This window comes from Dromiciops gliroides, chromosome 4, assembly GCF_019393635.1.
Source record: "Dromiciops gliroides isolate mDroGli1 chromosome 4, mDroGli1.pri, whole genome shotgun sequence".
Classification (NCBI taxonomy): Eukaryota; Metazoa; Chordata; class Mammalia; order Microbiotheria; family Microbiotheriidae; genus Dromiciops; species Dromiciops gliroides.
Window position 1 is genome coordinate 8,669,599 of NC_057864.1, and position 24,265 is coordinate 8,693,863.

At 43.0% G+C, this 24,265-nt stretch overlaps 1 protein-coding gene across 1 annotated transcript in view; it reads right to left on the bottom strand.

Annotated features, from left to right (window-relative positions):
- Positions 1-69: 69 nt before the first annotated feature.
- LRRC7 (leucine rich repeat containing 7) overlaps positions 70-24,265 on the bottom strand; it is a 574,557-nt gene continuing 550,361 nt past the window's right edge. Inside the window, 2 exon segments of the mRNA XM_044002921.1 lie at positions 70-776; positions 22,103-22,177. Of these exon segments, the coding sequence (XP_043858856.1) occupies positions 669-776; positions 22,103-22,177 (183 nt within the window). The 3' untranslated portion in view covers positions 70-668.

Below are 24,265 nucleotides of genomic sequence, written 5' to 3' on the forward strand. Positions count from 1 at the left end.
CACTCTGTATGGTGAGAATTTAGCAATGAATATGGAACCAAATATAAACACTGTATACCATATGTACAGTTACTTTCATAAGGCATTATCATGTATTTTATTGAAAAAGATTCAACATAGTAAAGTCTTATTTTAAGATATATTTTCTTTCTCAATCCGAGGTGTTTAGTTTATGAAAATATCATTTTCTCTATATTCTTTTTGAATATATGCCAACATATAACTTGTGCTAGAAATATTTTATGGGAATTACAATTCTTTATATCTGTATTTTCTATAGAAAGGCATATACAATTTTGAGGCAGTGTTTCTGATGGAGAGCGGAATTCTTAAAGAGCTTGTGTGTGCTTCGGTGCTCTGAAATGATAGGAAATCCACTTTGAAAAGAAACTCATTTGATTAAAAAAAAACACAAAATGAAAGAAAAGAAAAGCCCCGCACCAATGCCCAGCCAGAGGCTGACAATGAGAACTAATACATCACCACATGAACGTCCTATTTATAGAGTGAACATTTTTAAGGAGGGTCAGTACTGACATACAGTATTATACATTTGGCACTAGTGTTTGCCATTGGTCCAGCAATTGGCAAAAATGTTTTCCTATGTATAAATTTATCTTTGAACATTAGGTCTGATTAGACGAATCTTCACTATGTATAAAAAATATTTAGACAGTAAGCTCACGCTGAATAACTAGGTCTACTGTGTTCTGGAAACTCTTCAGGAGTAAGACCGCTTTCTCGTGTTCCATATGCACGAAACTGTGTCCATTTGCCTGCAAACACACAAATCAAACAGCATGATCAGCACCGGGCAGAAAGTTGTTGCTCTCCATTGTTTCTAAAAATGACAAAAATCAAACAGAATTCAACAAAATATTTTGTCATGGAAAAGGCTTGTTTTTAAGTCTACCCTGAGATATTAGCTCACATATGAAGATATGAAAATGATCTTTGTTTCACTGAAGGAGGATCAGCATCATTAATACCTTCTTTACAACAGCCCAAGTTTAAAAATCAGTAATTGGCTGAGGTATCCAAATACACATGGGGGATTTAGACAAGAGATGGTGACCTGTCTGGCAGCTGGAGGAGTGTGCTACTGATTAGACATGACTCATCATGGGGACCAAATCTTCCATCTGGGCACATGCTTAGAGGCTGCTTATCTTGACTGAATACACTGTTATTTTTACCCAGGACAGACGAGAACAGAGTTCACATTCGGACTTTCAGATTTATGGGGCAATGGCTGGTTTTACTGAGGTTTGCTTCGAGTCATGGCTGTATCCACATGACATTAAACATCATTGTTATTACTTCAGGCCATAGTGTGAAGGAACAGAACTGATTCCTATCATATGTTTTACACAGGACAGCTTTTGTCTACATTAGGGTAGGTCCCACGAGCATTGGTCACAGGGGATCTCAATGACATGAAAATTACAGAGAAAACACAATATTATTTAACTACGGTTGGAAAAAAAATCACTGAATGAAAGTTAAAGTTGTCATTGTGTTTGTAGACATTGCCTCGATCAATTTAGCTTAAACAAATGCTTGTTTTGATTAAATAAAGCGGCCACACAGTACTTGGCCTTGTACAACCTTAAAGAACAAGGTGATTGCTGGCATTTCTCACTTTTGGGTCTTTGTGTTGACACAGCTTTCATGATTGTATTCTTACCTTCTTTTGTGATTCATTAAAACATGATTAATATTTCTCATTACAACTCTTTTAAAATGTGAGATTGCCTTGGGCATTCTCATAACTAAACAACAACATATTACCAGTAGTACTGGATAACTCTTAAAAGTTAATGAGGTCCATATATCAGATTCATTAAAACTTGGTGGTCAAGAACATGATAGAGGCACTACTTGGGAACGTCAAATCCCTCCACCCATAATGTAATACTGAGAAGCAAATGCAGAAGAAGAAAACTTAGAAACAAGGAAATGATGGCTTAGAATGAAAGAAGCTGCCAAGTGCACTTCCCACAAAGACCTTTATTTAATGTAAGAGACAAACAAAGTTGGCCTGACAGTAGCTGAGGCAGCTGCAGAAAGCAAATAATGGAGTGGGCCTTTGGCCATTGGGCTCCTGTGCTCAAACTTCTTGCCCTAAGCTGTATGAAGAAGCAGACAATTGGGCTCATTCATCTTTCTTTCAAGTCAGATGGAGGGAGGGTTTGGGGAACTGAACAAACTGGCTTACTGTGACCTGCCCTGGGCACAGGGGTTTGCTTGGACCTGAGAGATGGGATTTACTCTGACCTGAAGGGGGTGGTTTACCAAGATCTCTACTTTTACCCTTGTAGAGACATCGTGTAAAGGGCCCATTTCTTCTTTTTGCTTCAGAAAAATGCAAAGCTGGTGAAAATAATCTTTTTAGTCACAGTTTTGAGAGAACACTGCTGTGACTCTGTCCATTTGCTCTACAGAAACAAAACTGAATAAATTGGAGCTTCTGAATGTCAGATTCAGTGAATAATCCTGAAACCTCCCACATTCGGGGCATATTGAAAGGGTAAAGTCTTCAGTAAATCTCATTTATCACTAATGACTCAGATGAGACACAAGTCCATTTTAAAAGCATTTTTACAAGTGCCTTCTCCGTGGAGAGTAAAATGTCAATAAACTCCACGTTGGGCCTTCATGGGGCTTATTATCTAATAGGGGATATCAAGAAGGCCTCTATTCCATATTCCATTTCTGTTAGACAACAAACATTTGTTAGGTGTCTGCTAAGTGCCAGACACAATGCTAAGCACTAGGGATACAAAGAAAGGTCAAAAATAAACCCCAAAATCCCAGTCCCTGCTCTGAAGAGACTCATGGTCTAATGAGGGAGAAAATGTGCCCACATCTATGTACAAACAAGATAGATACAAGAAAAATGGAAGATAGTCAATGGTGGAAGGTACTAATATAAAGGGGGATCAAGAGGGCAGCTAGGTGGTGAAGTGGATAAAGCACTGGCCCTGGATTCAGGAGGACCTGAGTTCAAATGTGGCCTCAGGCACAACACTTACTAGCTGTGTGACTCTGGGCAAGTGACTTAACCCTCATTGCCCCACCAAAAAAAGGAGGGGGGAATCAAGAAAAATGATGGGATTTTAGCTGGTATTTCAAAGAAGCCAGGCATTGGAGATAATAAGAAAGACAATTCCAGGCACCGAGGACAGTCACATGTGGAGTCAAAAACTGGAGTGTCTTATGTGAAGAACACCCAGGAGGCTGGTGTCACTGGATCAAAAGTATGGGAAGGGGGACTGGGGGAAGGTTGATGCATAAGAGGAGGAAGGGGCTGGATGAGGAAGGGCTTTAAATGCCAAAAGGAGAATTTTAAATTTGATACTGGAGTCAATAGGAGAGCCACTCTAATTTGTTGAATAGGAATATAGGGGAAATGGTCAGATCTACACTTGAAGAAGATCAATTAGACAGTTGAGTTGAGCATTGCCTAGAGTAGGGAAAAGACTTGAGATCAGGAGACCCACCGGCAGGATATTGCAAGAATATAGGTGTGAAATGATGAGGGCCTAGAACAGGGTGGTGGCAGTGCAGGAGTATGGAAGCGATGCTGCAAAGGTAGAATCAACAGGACTAGGCAACTGATTGTATAGGGAGGGAGGGAGGACAATGAGGAGAGAGCAGCGTCGTGAAGAGCTAGAGAGAGGACTGTATCCAGGAGAAAGTGATCAACAGTGTCAAAGACTGCTGAAGATCAAGGATGAGGATTAATAAAAGGCCATGAAGAGATCCTTAGGAGAACTTTGGAGAGAGCAGTTTTAGTTGAATGGTGGAGTTAGAAGCCAGACTGCAGAGAATTAAGATGAGAGTAAGGGGAGAAGTGGAGACATCCATTGTAGATGGCCTTCTCAAGGAGTTTAACTACAAAAAGGAAGAGAAATGGGACAAGAGTTAACAGATCAAATGAGGGCTTTTTGAGGATGATGGAGACACGGACACTATAGGCAGTAGGGAAGTAGAGAGAGATTGAAAGTGAGACAGAGGGGCAGCTAGGTGGTGCAGTGGATAAAGCACTGGCCCTGGATTCAGGAGGATCTGAGTTCAAAGCCAGCCTCAGACACTTAACACGGACTAGCTGTGTGACCCTGGGCAAGTCACTTAACCCCCATTGCCTCTCAAAAACAAAACAAAAACGAAAGTGAGACAGCGTAGGGACAATGGAGGGTGTAATCTGCTGGAGAAGGCTGGGGTAAAGTTGAAGGCTACTCTGAGAAATTTCAGGGCTTCATCAAGATTTTATCTTGAATACCTTAAGGCAGTGGTGCAGGAAGCATAGAGCTTGTCAGACTCAAAATAAATTAGGAATGGGAGAATTCAGTGGACCCCTAATCCCACATCTACCCACAACAGAGTGGCTGAGATCCCTGGTAAGCAACAAGTAGCTCCCAAGGAACCCCAGATCTTCTATAGTGACATACTCCCCTCCCCCCTTTCAAAGACATTTGCCTGTGGCTGGAATGTGTTATTCCATGATGATTCCTTGTTTACAAATGATTTCTCCACAGCCCACAGCAGAAGAGAGCCAGGTGAATCTCTCATCTGGCAGCACAAGTCCCTGGGTCTGCCCCTGGCATGTCATCCTCTACCAGGCATGGCGGGGAGAAGTCCTAGGTTCTGCTGTGGCTCTTTTGGGCCCTGACTTGGGAGGACTGCAATTAACTAGGGCTGGCTTAAAGTTTGCCATGTCCCTGTGTATGTCTCTTGGTATGATCTGATTCGCCCTCCTAAAGGCTAACGTCTCTGGTTCCTTCACTGGGTGAAGGCTCTCCATGGCTGCCTGGGTAATTCTGTGGCTACCGAGCCTTGCTGCATTTTGTTTCCTTGGGAGTTGCAATGAGCCTGTGTTTACCATTATAAAGTCCCATGACTTTGCTCTCTTCAAGTAGTCTCTACAGAGCACGGTGTTGTCAAGGTTGTGATTCGAATTCTAACTGCCATCGGGTTTAATTTGGGTCATTCCAAAAATACTGGTGCAAATGGTTGTTTATTCTTAAAGGAGAATTTGCAAAAATGCTGAGGTTTTTCATTCTTATTATAGCTCCCACTCCTGGCTTGTTTGGGGTGTTTTCAACTTATGAATGTGTGTTTGTTTTCTCTCCCAAAGCAGAAAAGTGAAGTGATAGAAACCAGTATTCTCTGCAGCAGAAAAATGATGAGTTCCCTTTGTCACCTTCAATGGGCAGCTTTCTGATGGGGCAGCTAAGTGACATAGTGTACAGAGTGCTGAGCTTGGACTCAGGAAGACTTGAGTTCAAATCTGGCTTCAGACACTTACTAGCTTTGTGATCCTGGGTAAGTCATCTAACCTGTTTGCCTCAGTTTTCTCAATGGTAAAATGAGGAAGATAACACCCACCTCCCAGAGTTGTTGTGGGTGGGGGATCAAATGAGATAATACTTGTAAAATGCTTAGCACAGTGCTCAGTGCATAGTCAGTGATACATAAAGGCTTCCCCCTCACCTGTTGTCCAAGGTCTCTGAATTTTTTTGTGAGCTTATGATTATCCTACATCCTAACATAGAAAAATGTAGAAAGTATTGTACCTAAAATAGTCATACAAAGCATTTCTCGGGGGCATAGATAGTTAAGATGATTTTGAAGATTTGGGATTTCTCTTTGTTCTTATTATTGTCCTATATGTGGGAAGACCTTGCAGAAACACAAACTAAATTTAGACAGGAAACGAGATAGCAATTTTAGGCTGAAAATTTATTTTAACAATATTTAATCACATAGGGTAAATTTTGTTCCAAATTCCAGTTGCACACATTTAATAAGGTTCTCATTTACCTGTGTGGAGAAAATCACTGATTGTGGTCACTTTGGCTTTTAGCTCTTTCTTGTCTATTCTAGGCCCCCTTAAATACTTCAAACTTGCACTCCAAAGTTGAGGTGATAAAACAAAGTGCTTCATATACCGTGAAGTGTGACAGAAATGTTAGTTATTATTCATTTCTTCCTAGATCCTATTCAGATCTCAACTGTTAATTTTACAGTTTAGAAATTTTGGGCAACTTGATCCAATTTATAATTTTCTCTTTGCTCTGCTACATGACAATGGCAGATTTTGCTTGTGTGTGTGTCTAGAAAACAACAAATTCATTATTATCAATTTGTGCATATTTCTTGCTAATTTGCGATCAAGGCTTATGTGCTTTCTGGTAACGAATTTACAAGGAGATAGTCTTGTGGTCTTGCCACAGTCTGGCCCTGCCCAACTTTTCCACCTGTGTCCTGGACCTGTCTCCTTCCTTTATCAACTGGCCTTTCTTTTCCCTCTCTCTTCTCTGTCTCTATCTCCACACTGGCTCTTTCCCACCTCATCTCCGTCTTAAGGCATACATAATGCTCCTGGATCTCATCATCTCTACCTGCTGGCTTCTCTGGTTTCAAGTCCCAACTACAACCCCATCGTTTCTAGGAAGCCTTTCCCAATTCTTCTTCATTCTAGTTTTTTTCCCTCAGTTGCTTATTTCCTATTTATCATTTCTATAGGTTGTTTGTATATGTTGACATGTTCTCTCCCCTATTGGATCATGACATCCTGCCTTTCTTTCTATCCTCAGCACTTAGTTCAGTGCCTGACTCATAGTAGGTGTTTCATAGACTTTAATTAATTGATTGGTCAAGGTCTTTAGCACCTCATGCCTGGATTACTGTGATAGGCTGCTCGTTGGGCTCCTTGCTTCAAATCTCTCCCCACTCCCGGCCGTCATCCACTCAGCTGCCAAAGTATTCTTCCTTTATAAAGTCAAACTCTGTTTGACTTTATAAAGCCCTTCCTAACTTTCTGGTCTCCTTACACTTTATTCCACTTTATTTATTGACAGGCTAGATTATCGGGTATAATCTAATAAGATGAAATCCCAAAGAGATAAATGTAAAGAATTACAATTGAGTACAAAAATCAACTTCAGAAATGCAATAAAAAGGGAAGCCACGGTGAGACAGAAGTTTGTCTGATAAAGAATTGGAGGATTTCATGGAATGCAAGTCCAATCTAAGCAAACCCCAAAGGTGAATGCAATCTTGGCTGGCGAGAAGAGAGACCTAGCTTCCAGAAACATAGAAGCGAAAACCCAAATGTGCTATGCCCTGGTCAGAATAGAGCTTGAACACTGCATTCAGGTCTAGGTATCACAAGAAGGAAATGGATAAGCTATGATTTCCAGACATGGGCGACGGGGATGGCAAAGGACCTCAAGCACATGTCACATAAGGGTAGGCTGAAGGAACTGGTGAAGTTTAGCCTGAAGAAGAGAAGACTCAAATATTTTCAAATATCTAAAAGGCCATCTATATCTATATCTGTGCCTGTATTTATAGCTAAAAGGAATTAGCTTTGCTCAGAACCAGAAGCAAGGATGAGAAGCTGAAAAGAAACAGGCTTCGTTTTCATGTTATGTAAAGCTTCCTGAGAATTAGTGCTGCCCCAAAGCCAAAGAGACCTCTTGTCAGGCATGGTAGGGTGGGGATTTCTTTTCAGGTAGGGGTTGGGCTACAGGACCCATGGGCCTTTCTAACTCTGAAATGCTGTGACTCACTAAAAGGCAGTCAGGACTTGAACCTAGGTCTTTTTTGGGTCCCCAGCACTTAGCAGTGTCTTGCATATCTATATCTATGTCTATGTCTATGTCTATGTCTATGTCTATGTCTATGTCTATGTCTATGTCTATGTCTATGTCTATGTCTATGTCTATGTCTATGTCTATGTCTAGTCTATGTCTAAGTCTATGTCTATGTCTATGTCTATGTCTAAGTCTATGTCTATGTCTATGTCTATGTCTATGTCTATGTCTATGTCTATGTCTATGTCTATGTCTATGTCTATGTCTATGTCTATGTCTATGTCCATGTCCATGTCCATGTCCATGTCCATGTCCATGTCCATGTCCATGTCCATGTCCAAGTCCATGTCCATGTCCATGTCCATGTCCATGTCCATGTCCATGTCCATGTCCATGTCCATGTCCAAGTCTATGTCTATGTCTATGTCTATGTCTATGTCTATGTCTATGTCTATGTCTATGTCTATGTCTATGTCTATGTCTATGTCTATGTCTATGTCTACACCTACATCTACATCTACATCTATATCTATAGATAGACATAGTAGACATAGTGACAACTTGCTTTCCTTTAAATGGCTTATTGATGCTTTTCTCAGTAACTTCAATCTCTCTCTAATAAAGGGATAAAACATCCCCTATGGCCAAGAAATGCAATCAAACAAAGGAAATCAAAACACATTGCGGATTGTGTAGCTCTTGTCCAAATCTGCACTGACTGCTCCTCTACTTCTGCTGAGAGGACCAAGGCACACCTCGCTCATTCCTCTGAAATCCAGATCTGTCACTGCACTAATTAGAGTTTTCAGGGCTCCCTCCCTCTCTCTCTCTCTCTCTCTCTCTCTCTCTCTCTCTCTCTCTCTCTCTCTCTCTCCCTCTCTATTGAAGAAGGATCTCGGGGCTTGTTTTCCTCTCTAAATCAGACTGCCTGGCTCCCCCCGGTGATCCCATTCATAGCCCCAGCTTTTAACTTCTGAGAATACAGCATCTGATCTCATATTTATGTTCCTAAACTCCAGTCCTTGAATGAAAACTGCTTGCTAGACATTGCCCCAGGACATCCCACCCCCCAGCACTTTGAGATTAATAGGGCCAAAAGGGAATCCACTCAATTTCCCCCAAAGCCCACATCATTATCTTTCTATCAGTGGCAACCCTGTTAGATTCTGTGGTCACCTATGATGTAAAAAGGATCTGCCCCTGCTGTTAGCTGGTAATTATCTGGATTATAGAAGAATGTCAAGATGTTCTTTTGATGCTGGAGATATCTGTTCAACAAAGACATAGGAGATCAGATCCCTTCATGGTAAATAGTCAATAAGCATTTATTAAGTGTTTACTAGGTGCCAGACAGTGGGGATACGATTACAAAAGAAAAGAAAAGAAAAGAAAGACAGTGTCTGCATCCAAAGAGCTCACAATTTGAAGGGGGAAGACAACACAAAAGGAAGCTGAAGAAGGGAAAGAGAGGGAGGTCCCAAGAAGTCAGGCTTGCATGGAGAAGCCAGACAGGGAAGTCCTAAGTGAAATGTCTGAGCTTTGGGAGTTCATGGGACAGAGTGTGATGAGGTGAAGTCCCAAGACTGATTGGATGATGAGCATATCCCAAGAATGCACTTCCGAGGACATGGGGGAAAGTCAGCCTGAGAAGTCCCAGAGCAAGGAGCCAGGTGAAAAAGGAGGAGTTTTGAGTATGCGAACAGAACATGGATAGAAGTAGTGTCGCACTTGGAGTGACTCAACTGATGCTCTGAATGAGGAGTTTGAGTCAGAGGGAGAGAGCATCAGGGAGCAGGGAAGTACATATGAGCGGGGAGCCCTGTTGGTGACTGTGACCTAAGGAGAGTGAGGATGTCGCTGGGTTTGGCACTGGATGGTCTGGGTGTCCAATAAGTTGGATTGGGAGTGACCTTTGCTTTGTGGAAGTATGGTGGGAAGTACTGAGGCTAGCCGGAGACAGGCATGCTTTACTGAGGTTCTAAGCCCTGGGGGCGGCAGCTCTGGGCTTCAGTGTCTCCCATGCATCAATATCACTATTTGGGGAGCAATGCAAAGAGAGCCCCATGGATTATGGATCTAAACGTCACGATTCTACATTTCCAATAGTCGCTACATTCAGGGAGAAAAGAGATGAGAAGGTAGAGAATTTAGTGTTGAGTCAGAGTGGATCCAGAAGCAATGCTCTCCCCTGTCACCAACCGAAAACTTGAGTCATCTTTTATTTCTTCTCTCTCCTACCCAACATCTAACCGATTTCCAAATTCAATATTTATCTCCCTTCTATTCTTACTTCCACTGCCCTGGTTCAGACCTTGTTACTACTGTGCTGGGAGCTTCCCTGGTCTCCTCCCCTTCAGTCTTTCTTTATGCCCATTAACCTATAATCACTAGCAGAACCACTCTGCTTAATACAGAGTCCCCCATAATAAGACACAAACATGTTATCATATGATAGTCCATGTTCCCCTTAATGGTTCCCCATTATCAACAGCTTCCTTAGGCTGACACTCAAGGCCCTCCAGGATCTAGCTCCAACCTTTCTGCTTTATCTCACAGTTTTCCTTAACATCCTTTCTATTACTGTCCAATTGGACTATGCGCTTTTCCCTCCTCTCTGTATTTATAGAAGGCTCTTGCCCTGATTCTCTTCACTTGCAAGCATGTCCATACATCTGTGTGTGTCCATATGTATGTTGTCATCCCCTTTAGAATATAAGCTCCTTGAGGGCAGAGATGGCCTCTTTTGCCTTTTTCTATGCCCAGTACTTAGCACAGTGCCTGGCACATAGGAGCTCCTTTCAAAATGTCTGGTGACTGAGGGATTCTCTGGTAACTTGTCACTTCTATGAGAAAAGGGATCCGAATTATCCTTGTCTTTGTACATTGTCTTTTAGACAGTCTGCCATGAATAATTGTTTGTCCAATTGAAATGACTTTCACTTCTGGCTTTAACATTTAGAAGCATCTCACAACTGTTCAGACTCAGACTAAACTCTAAGAACCACATTTGGACTCCAGATTCAGCAGCTTTTAGATGGCCAGATTGGGGGGGCTTTTCCCTTCCAAGTCAGAAGGTCCTAAATAGAAACCAACCAGTCAACAATGCATGTAATTCAGAGAGGACATTTGACTGTTCTGATGGGACCACTCTCCCCTCAAAAAAAACCAAACAGGTTTATAGAATGTCATTAACACTAATAAAAATTGAGAAACCTGACTACAATCTTTGGCCACCAACCATTGGAGTTCAAAGCAGAACTCTAATGCCCTCTAGAATCCTCACTTGGAAATCCCAGCTGACATCAGAAAAGGATGAGAGACGTGTGCCAACACAGTGGAGCACCAGCCATAGCAAGTGGGTGAAGCCATGCTTGCTGAGCCCCTGGGGACCTAGAGAACAGAAGGGAAGTTGGGCTTCTCTTTAGACCTTCCTGCCCTCTTTTCTCTTTTTTATCATCAGTGATGAGCACCATGATGGATGGATACCATCTAGGAGAAGTATTGATGGTTTTTGGTGTGTGTGGGAACCTAAACCTTCCATTTGAATGTGAATAGAAAAACTTCTTCATTAAAGTACCTCATGGTGGAAGGTGCTTCATGAAAGATTCACAACATCTGAATATCTGACAGGGGTACATTGTGGGTGAGTGCAGCACTCAGAGTCAGAAAGACCTGAATGTAAATCCTGCCCCAGAGACAGTATGTGTGACCCTGTGCCAATCACTTAACCCATCGATTTGCCTCACTTTTCCTGTCTGTCAAATGAGAATGATAATAGCACCTGCCTCCCAGGGCTGTGGTGATCAGGTGACATGACCTATGTGAAGTGCATGTAAACTTCAAGCGGGTGTAAATGTCAGCTCTTCTTCTGATTTGCAAAAGCTCTGTCATAGCGGAACTCACAATGACAACCTGTGAACATGGAGGATGAGAGTTTGGCACTCAGGTCTCCAGAAGAGGTGTAGCTTTTGCCAATCAGGGATCGACAGAAGATACATCTGGTGCTTCCCTTTTTTTCCTGACTAGTTGGGCAGTTATGGTTGGGATCTCTTGTTATCCTGGAGCTACTGCTTGGACCCTGTCAAATGTTTTAGATCTCTTTGGGGACCTGGAGGTCAGTTAGTACACCTGTTAACATGTCCAGCCAGCCTTGGAGGGGAGCCCCCAGTGCAGGGGGACCACTGCCTCATAATTCTCCCATGCTGCTTGAGAGCAGCCCTAGGGGAATTCTGGGCACCTGCTTATCTCTAGAACATTCAGAGCTCTATACAAACTGAGCTTTCCTTCATTCCCAGGGTTCTCACTTTTGAGGAACGCGGACCTTTAGCATGCAGCCACACTGGCTTCCTTGTTATTTCTCACACGTAGTAGTCCATCTCCCATTCACATGCCTAAGGACAGGCTACCTTCCATCCCTGGAACACTCCCCACTTCACCTCTGCCTGTAGTTTCGCTGGCTTCCTGTAATACTCAGCCTGAATCCCACAGGGTTCAAGAGGCCTTTCTTGGCTTCTCAGCAGCTCTGACTTCCCCTCTAAGATTTTTGTTGTTGTTGCTGAGTTGTGTTCAACTTGTGACCAATTGGGGGTTTTCCTGACAGATCCTTCAGTGGTTTTCCATTTCCTTCTCCAGCTCATTTTACAGAAGAAGAAACTGAGGCAAACAGGGTTACGTGACTTGGCCTGGGTCACACAGCTAGTAAGTGCCTGAGGCCAGATTTGAACTCACAAAAATGAGGCCCGTTGAAAACTGGGCACAATCGTAGAGATCTCCTGGGCTGGATTAGTAACCTGAGTCTCAGAAAGGCTGAGCTACTTCCTCACGGTCACCCAGGTGGGCAGCAGCAGAGCCAATATTTGGCTCTGGGCCCTTCCCCAGGCCTCCTGCTTCTCTGTTAAGTTGTGTTGATAAATATGGGGCTGGCCGATTGACGCACAAGCCGGGTAATCTAGCAACATCAAGGGGAACTGTGCACAGGCTTTTAAGGGAACTACTTTTTTTTTTTTTGGGGGGGGGAACTAATTTAATTAGTGAATGAAGTGAGTAGGAGTTGAAAGGACAAAGGAGGAATCTTTTTTTTTTCTTTTTACTATTGGCCGCCAGGTGGAGCTGTGGCTAGAGTGCTGGGCCTGGAGGCAAGGACACTGCTTTCAAATCCTGCCTCAGACACTTATAGCGGTGGGATCTAGGACAAGTCACTTGATCTCTGTTTGCCTCAGTTTCCTCAGCTGCAAAACTGGGATGATAATAGCACCTCCCTCTGAGGCTGAGGATCAAATGAGATCATGTCCGTAAAGTGCTTAGCATAGTGCCTGGCACATAGTAGGTTCTTAAAAAAAATGCTGTTATTTATCATGAAGTAAAGAGTGAATACTAATTTAGAAACATTTTTGTTTCATAGGACAAGAGAGACAGTGAAGTACAGTGGACAGAGAGAGATAACCTTGGCCCTGGGACTCTGGATGACTCACTCCAGTGTTGTACGGTGCAGAAGCATTGCCACTGTGGAGAGGTAGAGAAATCCCAGGTTCCCACTGCCCCCAAACAAACAAACCCACAAAAACAAACCCAACAAGCAACTATTTGTTCCTACTTCACATAGGCAGAATGAGTTAAAATTGAGCTATTTAGGTTAAATAAAATTCATGTAATTTTGAGGTAAATTGAGTATAAATGTTTGACACATTAAAAATGAGAAACAAATTAATCTCATAAAATTAAATTAAAATTAAAGTTATTGGGGAAGGGGGCAGAGCTGCTAAAAATTTTATGCTTCAACAGTATGCAATTAATATGTTTCTCATTTTAGTTGAGATGTAAAATTCTGAAGAGATTTCAAATCCCTTTCCAGATGTTATTTCCTTGCAGACACTTAATGTTTGTGGACAGAGAGTGATTATAGATGTTCTACTCTATGAGTTCCCTGGGGACTGGCTCCTGCAGGCTCTGTTGGTGGTCCCCATCAGGCAGGTCCCACCAAACTAGAAAGTCCTTTGCTATTGGCTATTAACTGCCTCTGCTTCTTGTCTGAGGGGCAGACTCTGAGTGTAGGGGTGCTGTTCTGAGCAGGGTAGGCACCTGGGAGTCATTGTTTTTTCAGTTACAAAAACTCATGAAGACCTTCTCTTAAGGCATCTGTGGCTGAAACCTGCATCAGGGAAAGGCATGCCCATGCCAGTGGAATCTCAGATCCTTGAAATGTTGAATTAAGTTCCATCTGATGTTTCCTTCTCTACAAATATGCTCCTTTGTGGCCTTTCCTAATTTAGAATTAAGAGACTGACAGTTAATGAGATCATATTTGCAAACTTGATGACCATGATCCTCAAATTGCAGGAAAAACAATCCTTGCTGTCTTGCTCTCTCTTGCTTTCTGGTAGAAGACATATTATTTCAAATCCACTAAGGCACCATTTACTTACTTCCTTTTCATAAAGAGTTTTGGAATATTTCCAGAGTTCACTTGAATCCTCTTGGGAATTTAGTTAGGTTACAAAGGCCCCACAGAAGCATTGTCTGACCTCTGGAAAAATTACCTGTAGGCTTAGCAGTTGGTAGCTGAGAAGGCCCCCAGTTTGAACTTCCCAGACAGTTACAGATGTTTCTGCTTTTAGATGTTTACAGATGTTTTGGCTCTCATTATTTCTGTGGCCATCCACACTAGGAGATGGGCTTGTATGAGCATGATTGACTTAATGATAAATCCTCCGGGCACACACGCTTGTTTTTTATTCATTCTTTAACATTCTGCATCTCAAATGCCCAAAGGTTTGTCTCTTCCAGCAGGTCAGCCAAAACACCAAGGGGAGTGTGTGAGTTCTGGGCTCTGACTTTTGGTAACCATGGTTCCTAAACCCAATTGCCATCCAGGCAAGAGAGGAAGCCCTGAAAACTTGAGATAATGACAGTTTTCCACATGAACTTTGTGAAGTGAATTCACTTTTCAGGCAATGAGTGGGACAGGCTCCTATAATTAAGTCCTGTGAGTATTTAGGGCCAACTAGACTATGCTCATCAATACTGTATTGGTTCTAAGGTAAGTCACTTTCCCCCTCTAATGAGACATCAGAAATAGAGATCACATGTTCTCTGGAAATTTGTACCCCAACATTCATGACCCTAAAGCTACATGTATTTTAAGAGACTGGGAAGTCTCAATCAGAACATCATCTTAGTGTTCTTGTTGATTGCTCTGGGAAACAATAGCTTTCAGAAGGAAAGATTTTCAGGAACTGTTTCTTGGTTTTCCCAAGTCTGTGGGGCCCAGATCTTGACAAGCTCTCCAATAATAAGGGGCAGTGAGGGAGCTCAGTTTCACCCTTGATCTATTATTTGTGCAAAGTGCTTTGCACACTTCTAGGCACTCTAGAAGTGGAAGTTGTAAATGAGGATGATCATCAGTAGAAATTGATAATAAAATTGTGGCTAAAACTTGTGTTTACTTATGTTAAGTTGGTAGGTCAGCTAGGTGGCACTGAGCCTGGGAGTCATGAAGACATCATTCTGAGTTCAAATGTAGCCTTAGACACTAGGTGCCACTTAACCTTGTTTGCCTCAGTTTCCTCATCTGTAAAAATGAACTGGAGAAGGAAATGACAAACTATGCCATTAATCTTTGCCAAGAAAACCCCAAATGAGGTCACAGAGAGTCAGACACAATTGAAAAATGACTGAATTACGAGAACAAAATGTTGAATTAGTAATATTTCTTTATGGAAACTACTGAATTATGCTTGAGAAAGATGACAGGTGAATGCCACTAACAAAGGGACTTCCACTGTTGTCCATGACAGCTACTGGCTGGTCATCACCTTCTCTGCTTTGCTACTTTCCCAGTGTAGAGGAAACACTAGTAATGGGTGCTGATCACCAGAAAGTGAGCGTTCTCTTTGAGAACTGCATCCACCAGAAGGCTGTGTGTGAGCCGGTGGTTTTGGGCACACACAACTGGAGGTGGCGAATCCAAAAGAAAGATGGAGCTCGAGAGAAGGCTAGTAAATTGGAAGAGCACCTGAGGAGAGGAGAGGGAAGGAGGGAGGGAGCTTCATGTGGCACAGGTGGTATCAGCCCACTTCTGGTGTCTGTATAAGAGGCTAATGGTTATGATGCAGGCTTCACACCATCCTTGATGATGTTCAATGTTTGGCAGAGTTATATTCGCCTATTAGTTTGTACTTTGGAGTGATGATGCGGACACTTACAACCTGTATGGCTCCTGGCTGAGAGATTCGGGGAAGAAGGCCTGACACCCAGTCATGTCCTAAACTCGGAAGAACTCAGGAGGGGGCCCCTCTGTAATACATTATCAGGAATTCCACCCAGGTGACAGAATCCTGATGAGGAATCTTGGTGTCCAGGTAAAACACTAGATAAAAGGGTGATGGAGAATCACCCCCATAGTTGAAAGATTAGGCAATCTCTCAGCCCTGCCAACAGCACCAGACAATAATGAATCGCCTGCAAAGACCCGTCATCACAACCACCTGCGGCCATCTCTCTTCTTAAGTCTCTCACCCTACGCTCTTAGGGAAGGACATCAATTCACCCTTGACTGAGAAAACAGAGATAATTGACCGTGAGCTCCTTCCTCCTCTACTCTATACTTCATCTCTCCCTCCTTCCTTCATTACTCTAGAAAGGCTGGTCCTTCTCCTTGCCAATGCCAATCTCCACATCTACCTCGATCCCATTCCCCTCTGAGGTCCTTCTCAATGCCCTTTCTACTTGCCAGCTCCTTCCCTGTTGCTTACAAACATGCCCAGGTCTTCTCCCAGTGCCTCTAGTATCCCCTCAAGCTAGGATTTCATTTTTACATACATGCGCACAGGTTATGTAAGGTGACCTAACAGATGGGGCTGTTTACATTTGCATCTCTAGAGCTTAGCATACATAGTATCCAACATGCTGGAGATTAAAGTTGGTCAGGTTCCCTGGTGATCAAGGAAACAGAAGGGATGGGAAGTGAGGAGAAGGCTCTGAAATGGGCTGTCCCATCACTGCAAATGGGTACAGCTACTGACAGATCAGCATCCCTAATGGCTCATGGAAATGGAAGACGTCTTGGCCTTGGCTCCAAAGTACTCTAAAGGAACTAAAAAAGAGGAGGAATAATAACTGCAAGCAATCAGAATATTCACCATTCTGGACAGTTTTCCAAGCACGTACTGATTGATTTGTTCAGTGAAAGATTTCGAGGGGCTATTTTAGACATAAAAGTCCAAGTTCTATAAGGCTTTCTTTGTGGGGTGGGGGTTTTCAGGGAGTTCATCTTTCTTTAATGCTTTCTTCAAAACTAACCTTGGCACTGGGAGGGAATTAAAATGTCACCCCATCTCCATTTTACGAGAAAGAAAATACAAAAGTCAAGCTGTTTGGCCAAGGTCAAACAATGAACAAGTGACAGGGCCAACCCTTGGACTCAGGTCTTCTGTATACACAACCAATGAATAGTCTTTCCACTATAACATGCCAGCCTTTATGAGAAAACAATGGATTTGCCTGAATTATTCACTTTTCAATCAGTTGTTCTGGCATATAGTTCTATTTTTGATCTCAGTTTTTCCAAGTTCATAAATTATGCTTAAAACTTATTTTGCCAATCATTCACAAAATTCATAAATCAGTGAACTGGAAACTCCATGATGGCAGTGGTTACTTTGTCTAAATTTTGTACCTTCCCCAATACTGACAACAATATACACTATAGGTGCATAATACATATTTATTAACATTGATCATTTTTAGGCACCTATTGCATAGAGTAGGGACTGAAATGGTAAATTAAATTTAATGTAATGTTGAATTGAATGGAAGACATGACCAAAATTATTTTAAATTCAGTACCAAGTGAATGAATGAAATTTGTTATGCTTTTACATTTTCTTTCTTTCTTTCTTTTTTCTTTTTTTTTTTTTGCTGGGCCATGAGGGTTAAGTGACTTGCCTAGGGTCACACAGCTAGTAGGTGTCAAGTGCCTGAGACTGGATTTGAACTCAGGTCCTCCTGAATCCAAGGCTGGTACTTTATTCACTGAGCCACCTAGCTTCCTAGTACATTTTTGTTTTTGTTTTTGTTTTTTTAGTGAGGCAATTGGGGTTAAGTGACTTGCCCAGGGTCACACAGCTAGTAAGTGTTAAATGTCTGAGGTCAGATTTGAACTCAGGTCCTCCTGACTCCAGGGCTGGTGCTCTATCCATTGAGCCACCTAGATGCCCCAGTACATTTTCTTTTAATGAACTGTAGAATGTTGTATGAATAACTTGATATTCCCAAATGATTTTTTCTATTGTTTAGGTGATTGTGTTAGAATAGAATGCTGCATGCTGGCACAGGAAGCTTTGGGGAGCTGGGCAGGTTTTCTGAATCATCTTGTTCAGCACTATCACCTACCAAATATAAGAAGCATTTTCTTTTGGCTTATTTTTCTTCTTGGCAACAAAATAGCTGGCCACCATTAATGGATTGTATTTAAATGAGGACTGAAATTTGGGAAGTATTATTTATTAGATGAGTTAAGCACCATAGTTTTACTTGTATTGTTTTGTTTTTGTTTTTTGCGGGGCAATGGGGGTTAAGTGACTTGCCCAGGGTCACACAACTAGTAAGTGTCAAGTGTCTGAGGTCGGATTTGAACTCAGGTACTCCTGAATCCAGGGCCGGTGCTCTATCCACTGCGCCACCTAGCTGCTCCCACTTGTATTGTTTTTTAACCTGTGGCAATTTATTCTGAAAGAATGAGCTACCGGTAGAGTGATAGAAATCCAGTCTAGGAGCTGCTGCTGATTTCTAATCATCACACTATCTATTTATGACCTGCTTCTCGGCTCTTGCAGAATTCTATGAGGAGAATGCTATGGAAGAAGTTGAGATCAATTAAGGATCCCTAACATTCTGCCTTAATTGGAGATCTTGGAAAGGCCAGGAAACTAGAAGAGGGCTGGCTCCTTCCCATCCCTTTGGAGATGAGATGCTTAGATACAGAAGAAATCAATCCCCATTCAGTAGCTGCTGTGGATGTCTGGGGCTGTGATCCCTGAGAGAACAGGCTAATTGATATGTGCTTTTCTAAGCCGTATTTCCTAATTAAGGGCCTGGAGAATAAAAGTGCAGGTATGGACAACCTCACAGAAAATGACCAATGCAGCGCCTGGAGCAGAGGTGGGGATTGTCACCCTCCCTGGGCACACATGATGGTGACAAACATGCCTGCTCTCCTGGTTAGTTTCTGGAAGTGAAACTGGCCACCCATGCCCTCCTAGATAATGCTGCCTTGTTGTGAACATGGTGGTCAGTGTGGCCGGGTTCCTCTGATGTGTTTGGTTCAAATGCTTCCTACAGCCATGATCAATGGCACAGAACTGAAACGAGAGGCAGGAGTGGCTGCTCCCACTGCCCCTTGAGGTCAGAGCTGGGCCAGGTCAGGACTGTTTCCTTTCTCTGGCTTCCATTAGGTTTCTTACTATCTGAGGAAAGGGCAGGAATTTGTGAAGCACCTACTAGAGACACAAAGCCAAAGTGTGGCCTGCACTCAAGGAGATCACTTCTAATGGCGGTGGGGTTGAGACAACATGCCGAAAATTAGGTACAAAAGATACAGACTGGAGGGGAAGGCCCCAGCATTGTGGGGGGGTAGGTGGGTCAGGGAAGGCCCCCTACCCAAGGTAGCCGTGAGCTAAGGCTTGAAGGAAGCCTGGGAACTTAGGAGAGGGAGGTGAGGAGGGAGAGCATGGTGGGTATCTCACCATCTCATGGGGCAGCCTGGAGTAATATGGGTAAGGCTCAAGGGTGGATTTCGCTCCTCACACTCCCCCCCTGCCCCCCAAAATAATCACCTTGATTAGGTAAGAATACTACTTGATTGAATCAATCACAATGCTGCATGAACACAGCCTGTGAAGAGGTCCTGACACCTCACAGTCCTTCAGGTGCCAGAGAATCTCTGTTCCCAGGGTAGAGATCTGGCAGCTGAGAGGAAGGAAAGACTGGGGCCACTGAGCTAGAAAGAAGCAGGGGCCCCAGGCAACCAGCCAGGGGCAAAAGGAAGCAGGACAGAGCTGTGGCTGGAGGGAGGGTTGGCCCGGCAGGCACCTTGGGGCAGAAGCCCAGTCACCTGAGCACGTGTGCCTGCCTCCCCCTCAAGGCTGAGAAATGTTCCAAGAAAGGGTCAGCTCTTTCCTCAACTTCCTCTCGATCAACACCACAAGATACTGGGCTTGCTTCTGTATCTAAACACTTCCTGTTACCCAGATACTGCCTCAATCACAACGACTCTAGGGGCTAGCCAGAAATAAATATAAACGTACATCAAGGTCAAACCCCAACTTTGGCCGAGGTGTTAGAGCTTGTCCCAACTGGAGGCTCGGACAGGTTGTGATTAGCTTCCTGATGCCTCATATAGTAAGCGAACCCTAAAGCAGCCGAGGACAGAAGCAGCTGGGGACCCCCAGGGGCAGGGGGACATTAGATGTTGTTACAGAGGAAGACAAGGGGTCGGTGTTGCTGGGTTGGAGAGGGAAGCCGAGGGTGAGAAGACCAGAAAGGTAGGAGGGGGCTGGTGGTGAAGGGTTTAGAAGCCAAACGGAGGATTTTGGTTCTGATCCTGGTTGTAATGGGAAGTCCCCAGAGTGCGGGGTAAACCTGGGTAGAGCAGCCTGTTAGGAAGATGCTCTTGGCAGTGGAGAGGACTGGAGGCAGCGAAGCTGATGAGGAGCTTGGCCGGTCCAATAATCCAGGCCTGAGGTGATGAGAACCCCCTCCCCCCAACAGAAGTGATGCCTGAAGAGGTCTTACTGGCTCTGGTCCTCCACGTGGTCAGTTCATACTGCAGTGCAGCTTGCTGGACCCACAAGCCCCGTGGGGTCACATCAATGGGCCACAGCTGAGAAGCATCTGGCACCAGCAGCACACATGCCCACCCTCTCCACTGCTACTCTTCCTCTGTCTAAGACTGGGCAGGGGAGAAACTCTGCTTTTGCCGGCTCTGTCACAGGAGTCCATCCGCCCAGCTCAGTTCAGACCGCCAGAGGGCTCCTCTCCTCCAGCTGAGGTCTTTGTCTTCTCATTCAATAGATTCTTAAAAATTAAATTAACTGAGACAACTCTTTCCTTCCTTCCTTCCTTCCTTCCTTCCTTCCTTCCTTCCTTCCTTCCTTCCTTCCTTCCTTCCTTCCTTCCTTCCTTCCTTCCTTCCTTCCTTCCTTCCTTCCTTCCTTCCTTCCTTCCTTCCTTCCTGCCTTCCTTCCTTCCTTCCTTCCTTCCTTCCTTCCTCCTTTCCTTCTTCCCTCTCTTCCTTCCTTTTTTCCTTCTCTCCCTCTTTCTTTCCTTCCCTATTTCCCTCCCTTCCTTCTGTCCTTCCATCCCTCCCTCCCTCTCTTTTTCTATTTCCCTTTGTTTCTTTCCTTCCTTCCTTTCCTCCTTTCTTCTTAACATCGTGGAAACAGAAGCTTAGAACCTCATTATTTTATCAGGCTGATAGACCTTTTTACAACATCTTTGTTGTTGTTGTTGTTGTTGTTTGGGCCTTACTAGTTAACCTAGAAGTAATCCCAGGAATAAATATATAAATATATGTGCACTTCTATGTCAGGATAAATATATCAGGGTATGAAGATAAACATTCAATATTCATTATGTTCTGAGTGCTTCTGATTGAAAGATATCGAGCTGATAGGAAGGTAGACCAGCAAAGGTAAATTTAAAGGGACCCCTAGAAACTTGGAATCATCATGCTATGTCAGATCTGATTTTTGTGTGTGGCCAATTCTCCAATTTCTCCTGAATTATGAATATCTGCCTCCAGGTTCTCTGCCTTCACAGTGGCATCAATTTAGAATCTGGAACCTATAAGTAAAAAAGTCTGCCTCCCCAGGCAAACATTTCAAAAAGGGCCCCTTTTCTATTGCAAAATAAAGACATCTTCCCTGGAGAGTTTCCCATCATGCAATGCAGGAATTGCTTGTGCAGCATTTGTGCCCATCTTGGATAGGAACAGAGCTCAAAGATGATTATATGGGTACAGAGAGAGCAAGGTGTCTAAGGCTTCACAGAGCATTTGACAGCTGTGGGAATGAGTTTTACCTGCTGTGTAGACTGTTAAATTAGATAAAGCCTTTTGGAAGACAGCAAGACTTACAGAAAACTTACCTCTTGGACAGTTACATTTTGCTTCTTTTGTGAAAACAACAATATAGATATAGGTATTCCATGGTGCTAATGCAACATATTTAAGGGCCACTATCAAGAAAATAAAATCACAAACCAGTTCTCCATCTCCAATATAAAGCCACCAAATTATGGGGCCTTCTTCAAATTAGTTAAAGTTGAGAAAAAGCAGTCTTTTTGATTACTGTTTACAGTATCAAGCAACAATAATGAAAATAAAAACATGTGAGATGCACATTATTGTCAGAAAACACATTTTCTTATTGGTCACAATATGCTTTTGGTATAAAAATATAACTTCCCCCCCATTGTCTATAAATAAAAAGCATCACTCTTACCTGAAGGATCTTATCACCAGGCTGCAGCAAGCTGGATGCTGGCCCATCAGGCTGAACCCTAGTAACAAAGATACCCTATAAGTCAGAAGTAACAGAGGTTAGGATTCTATTACCAAGAACTAGGCTTTAGACTTGTTTGCTATTAATTCACACCAAAAACTTAAATGATTACTTTTTAACAATAACAAAAAATTGCAAAGCATTCCTCTCATGTTAACTTCAACAATGTGATTATGGGTGCCCTTCACTAAAATAAAAGACTAAACATATATGGGAGAGACTACTCAAGCTTTCTGAGTGCACAGTGGGATTATGAGTTCATCTGACAACATTTTCTTGTTAAGTCACAGAAAACTCTATTGTCTTCATTACAAAATTAATTATATTGCATGTGTTCACACTCTAGTCCTGTTTCCAATCATCCCATCGACCTGGGTGGTAGCTCCTTCAAGAGACTGTAGATTATTAATTCAGTGCAATGTTTTAAAAGCTTGAGTAGAGGCTGTATATGCTGATTTATTTCAGTGATTATCTTCTATTTTGTCGAGATTTCATCTGAATCATTTTCTATTTACACAAAAATTGAAAGCATGTCAACTGAAATGTACTTCACATAGGTGGTATCTCTCTGTGATGAAGTCTCATCAGTTCAGTCCCTATATTAGACAAATGGATTAGCCAGCATTGTGTAGACAAAACAAGATTTTTACTGATGGAATTTTTTCCTTCCAACTGGATGATGAAGCATTATGTGTAAACAGTCTTAAAATACAGAGTGTTTTTCAACATCAATATAATTGTAATATTTTATCATTTGCACATTTATTGTTTGCTGTTCTGAAGACTTAGTATATTTTAATTCTAAGGTTTAATGTATTAACAAATGAGTAAAAAGCTATTCTGAATTCCCATGCCTGCGTTTAGGCTATTTTCATCCTCCAACTTTTGAGTTCTTATTTAAAATTATATTGGGTGTTCGGCATAGTAGCTCCCCTTTGGATTCCTATTGTTATCTTTCTTGCTAAAGGCCATGTCACCAGGAGTGGCTAAGACTATATCATGTTCTAACAACTAGGTAGCCAACTAATCAAACAAATCCTTTGCCTGAAATGAAGAGTTAGTTTACTCAGAATGGCCAAGAGATCAAACCACGGTAAACAGACTGTGTTCCTCTTGACATGGACCTAAGACTAGAGGGTATCCTGTGCAGTCAGTCCCCAGGGTAGGCAATGCTTTCAGGGCCCTTTGCTCTTGGTCGTTCTGCCTCTCTGCTGCAGAAGATGATGGAGATCACATGCCCCCACATCTTGGATTGCAGCAGCAGGTCAGGCTGTGTGAACACTACCTGTGACTCACGGCTTGCAATTTGCTTTCAGGGGATTTCAGCGGCTCCCTTGTTTCAGCACATTGGACAGGGGAAGCTGGGGAAATTCTTCTGTCACAGACCTTTGTGTACGGCAGGTCCAAAGGAAGAGGATTGTCCTCAGTGTAACTGCACCGCTCTGGCCTCCCTCCTTGCTAGGGCTTTGTTGTTGTTGAGCTGGTGCCCAAAATGGAAATATGGACAACAACAGGGGAACCTTCTAAGCATCTCAACATGTGGTCCTTGTCAGTGGCAGGTCCATTCAAAGGCCCAGCCACCCTTCCTGAGGTGGGCTCTGAAGCTTCCTCCCCAGGTGACTGCAGTTTCCCAAAGGATTTGCTGGCCTCCTTGTTAAGGCTTGGGGTTTGTGGCACTGCTGAGTTAGCAGGAGCTAACTGTCTTCAGTCTAGCATCTGATGAAGATTATGGGTATTCTCAGCCTTTCAAGTTGCCAGTGTTTCCCAGAGGACTCCAGACTTAGATTTAAAATAGTCATACTGACCAGATGTTGTCGTTGCCATTGCCGTTGTTGTTGTTGTTGTTTGGGTTGTCTTTAAAATGGCACAGGGTAGATAAAATAAGGAGGACGAAACCAAGGTATGGGGGGTATCCTGGATTGGAAACTTCCTTCACTATCATAGATCAACAGCTCCTCCATAACTTCATTGAAACATTGAGCAATAAAATGACTTGTCTAAGGTCACACAGCTATTACGTGTCGGGGCAGGTCTTGAACCCAGATTGCCTTGGCTCCAAGGTTGGCCTTCTCTCTACCACACCTTGCTGTCTAGACTTAGGTG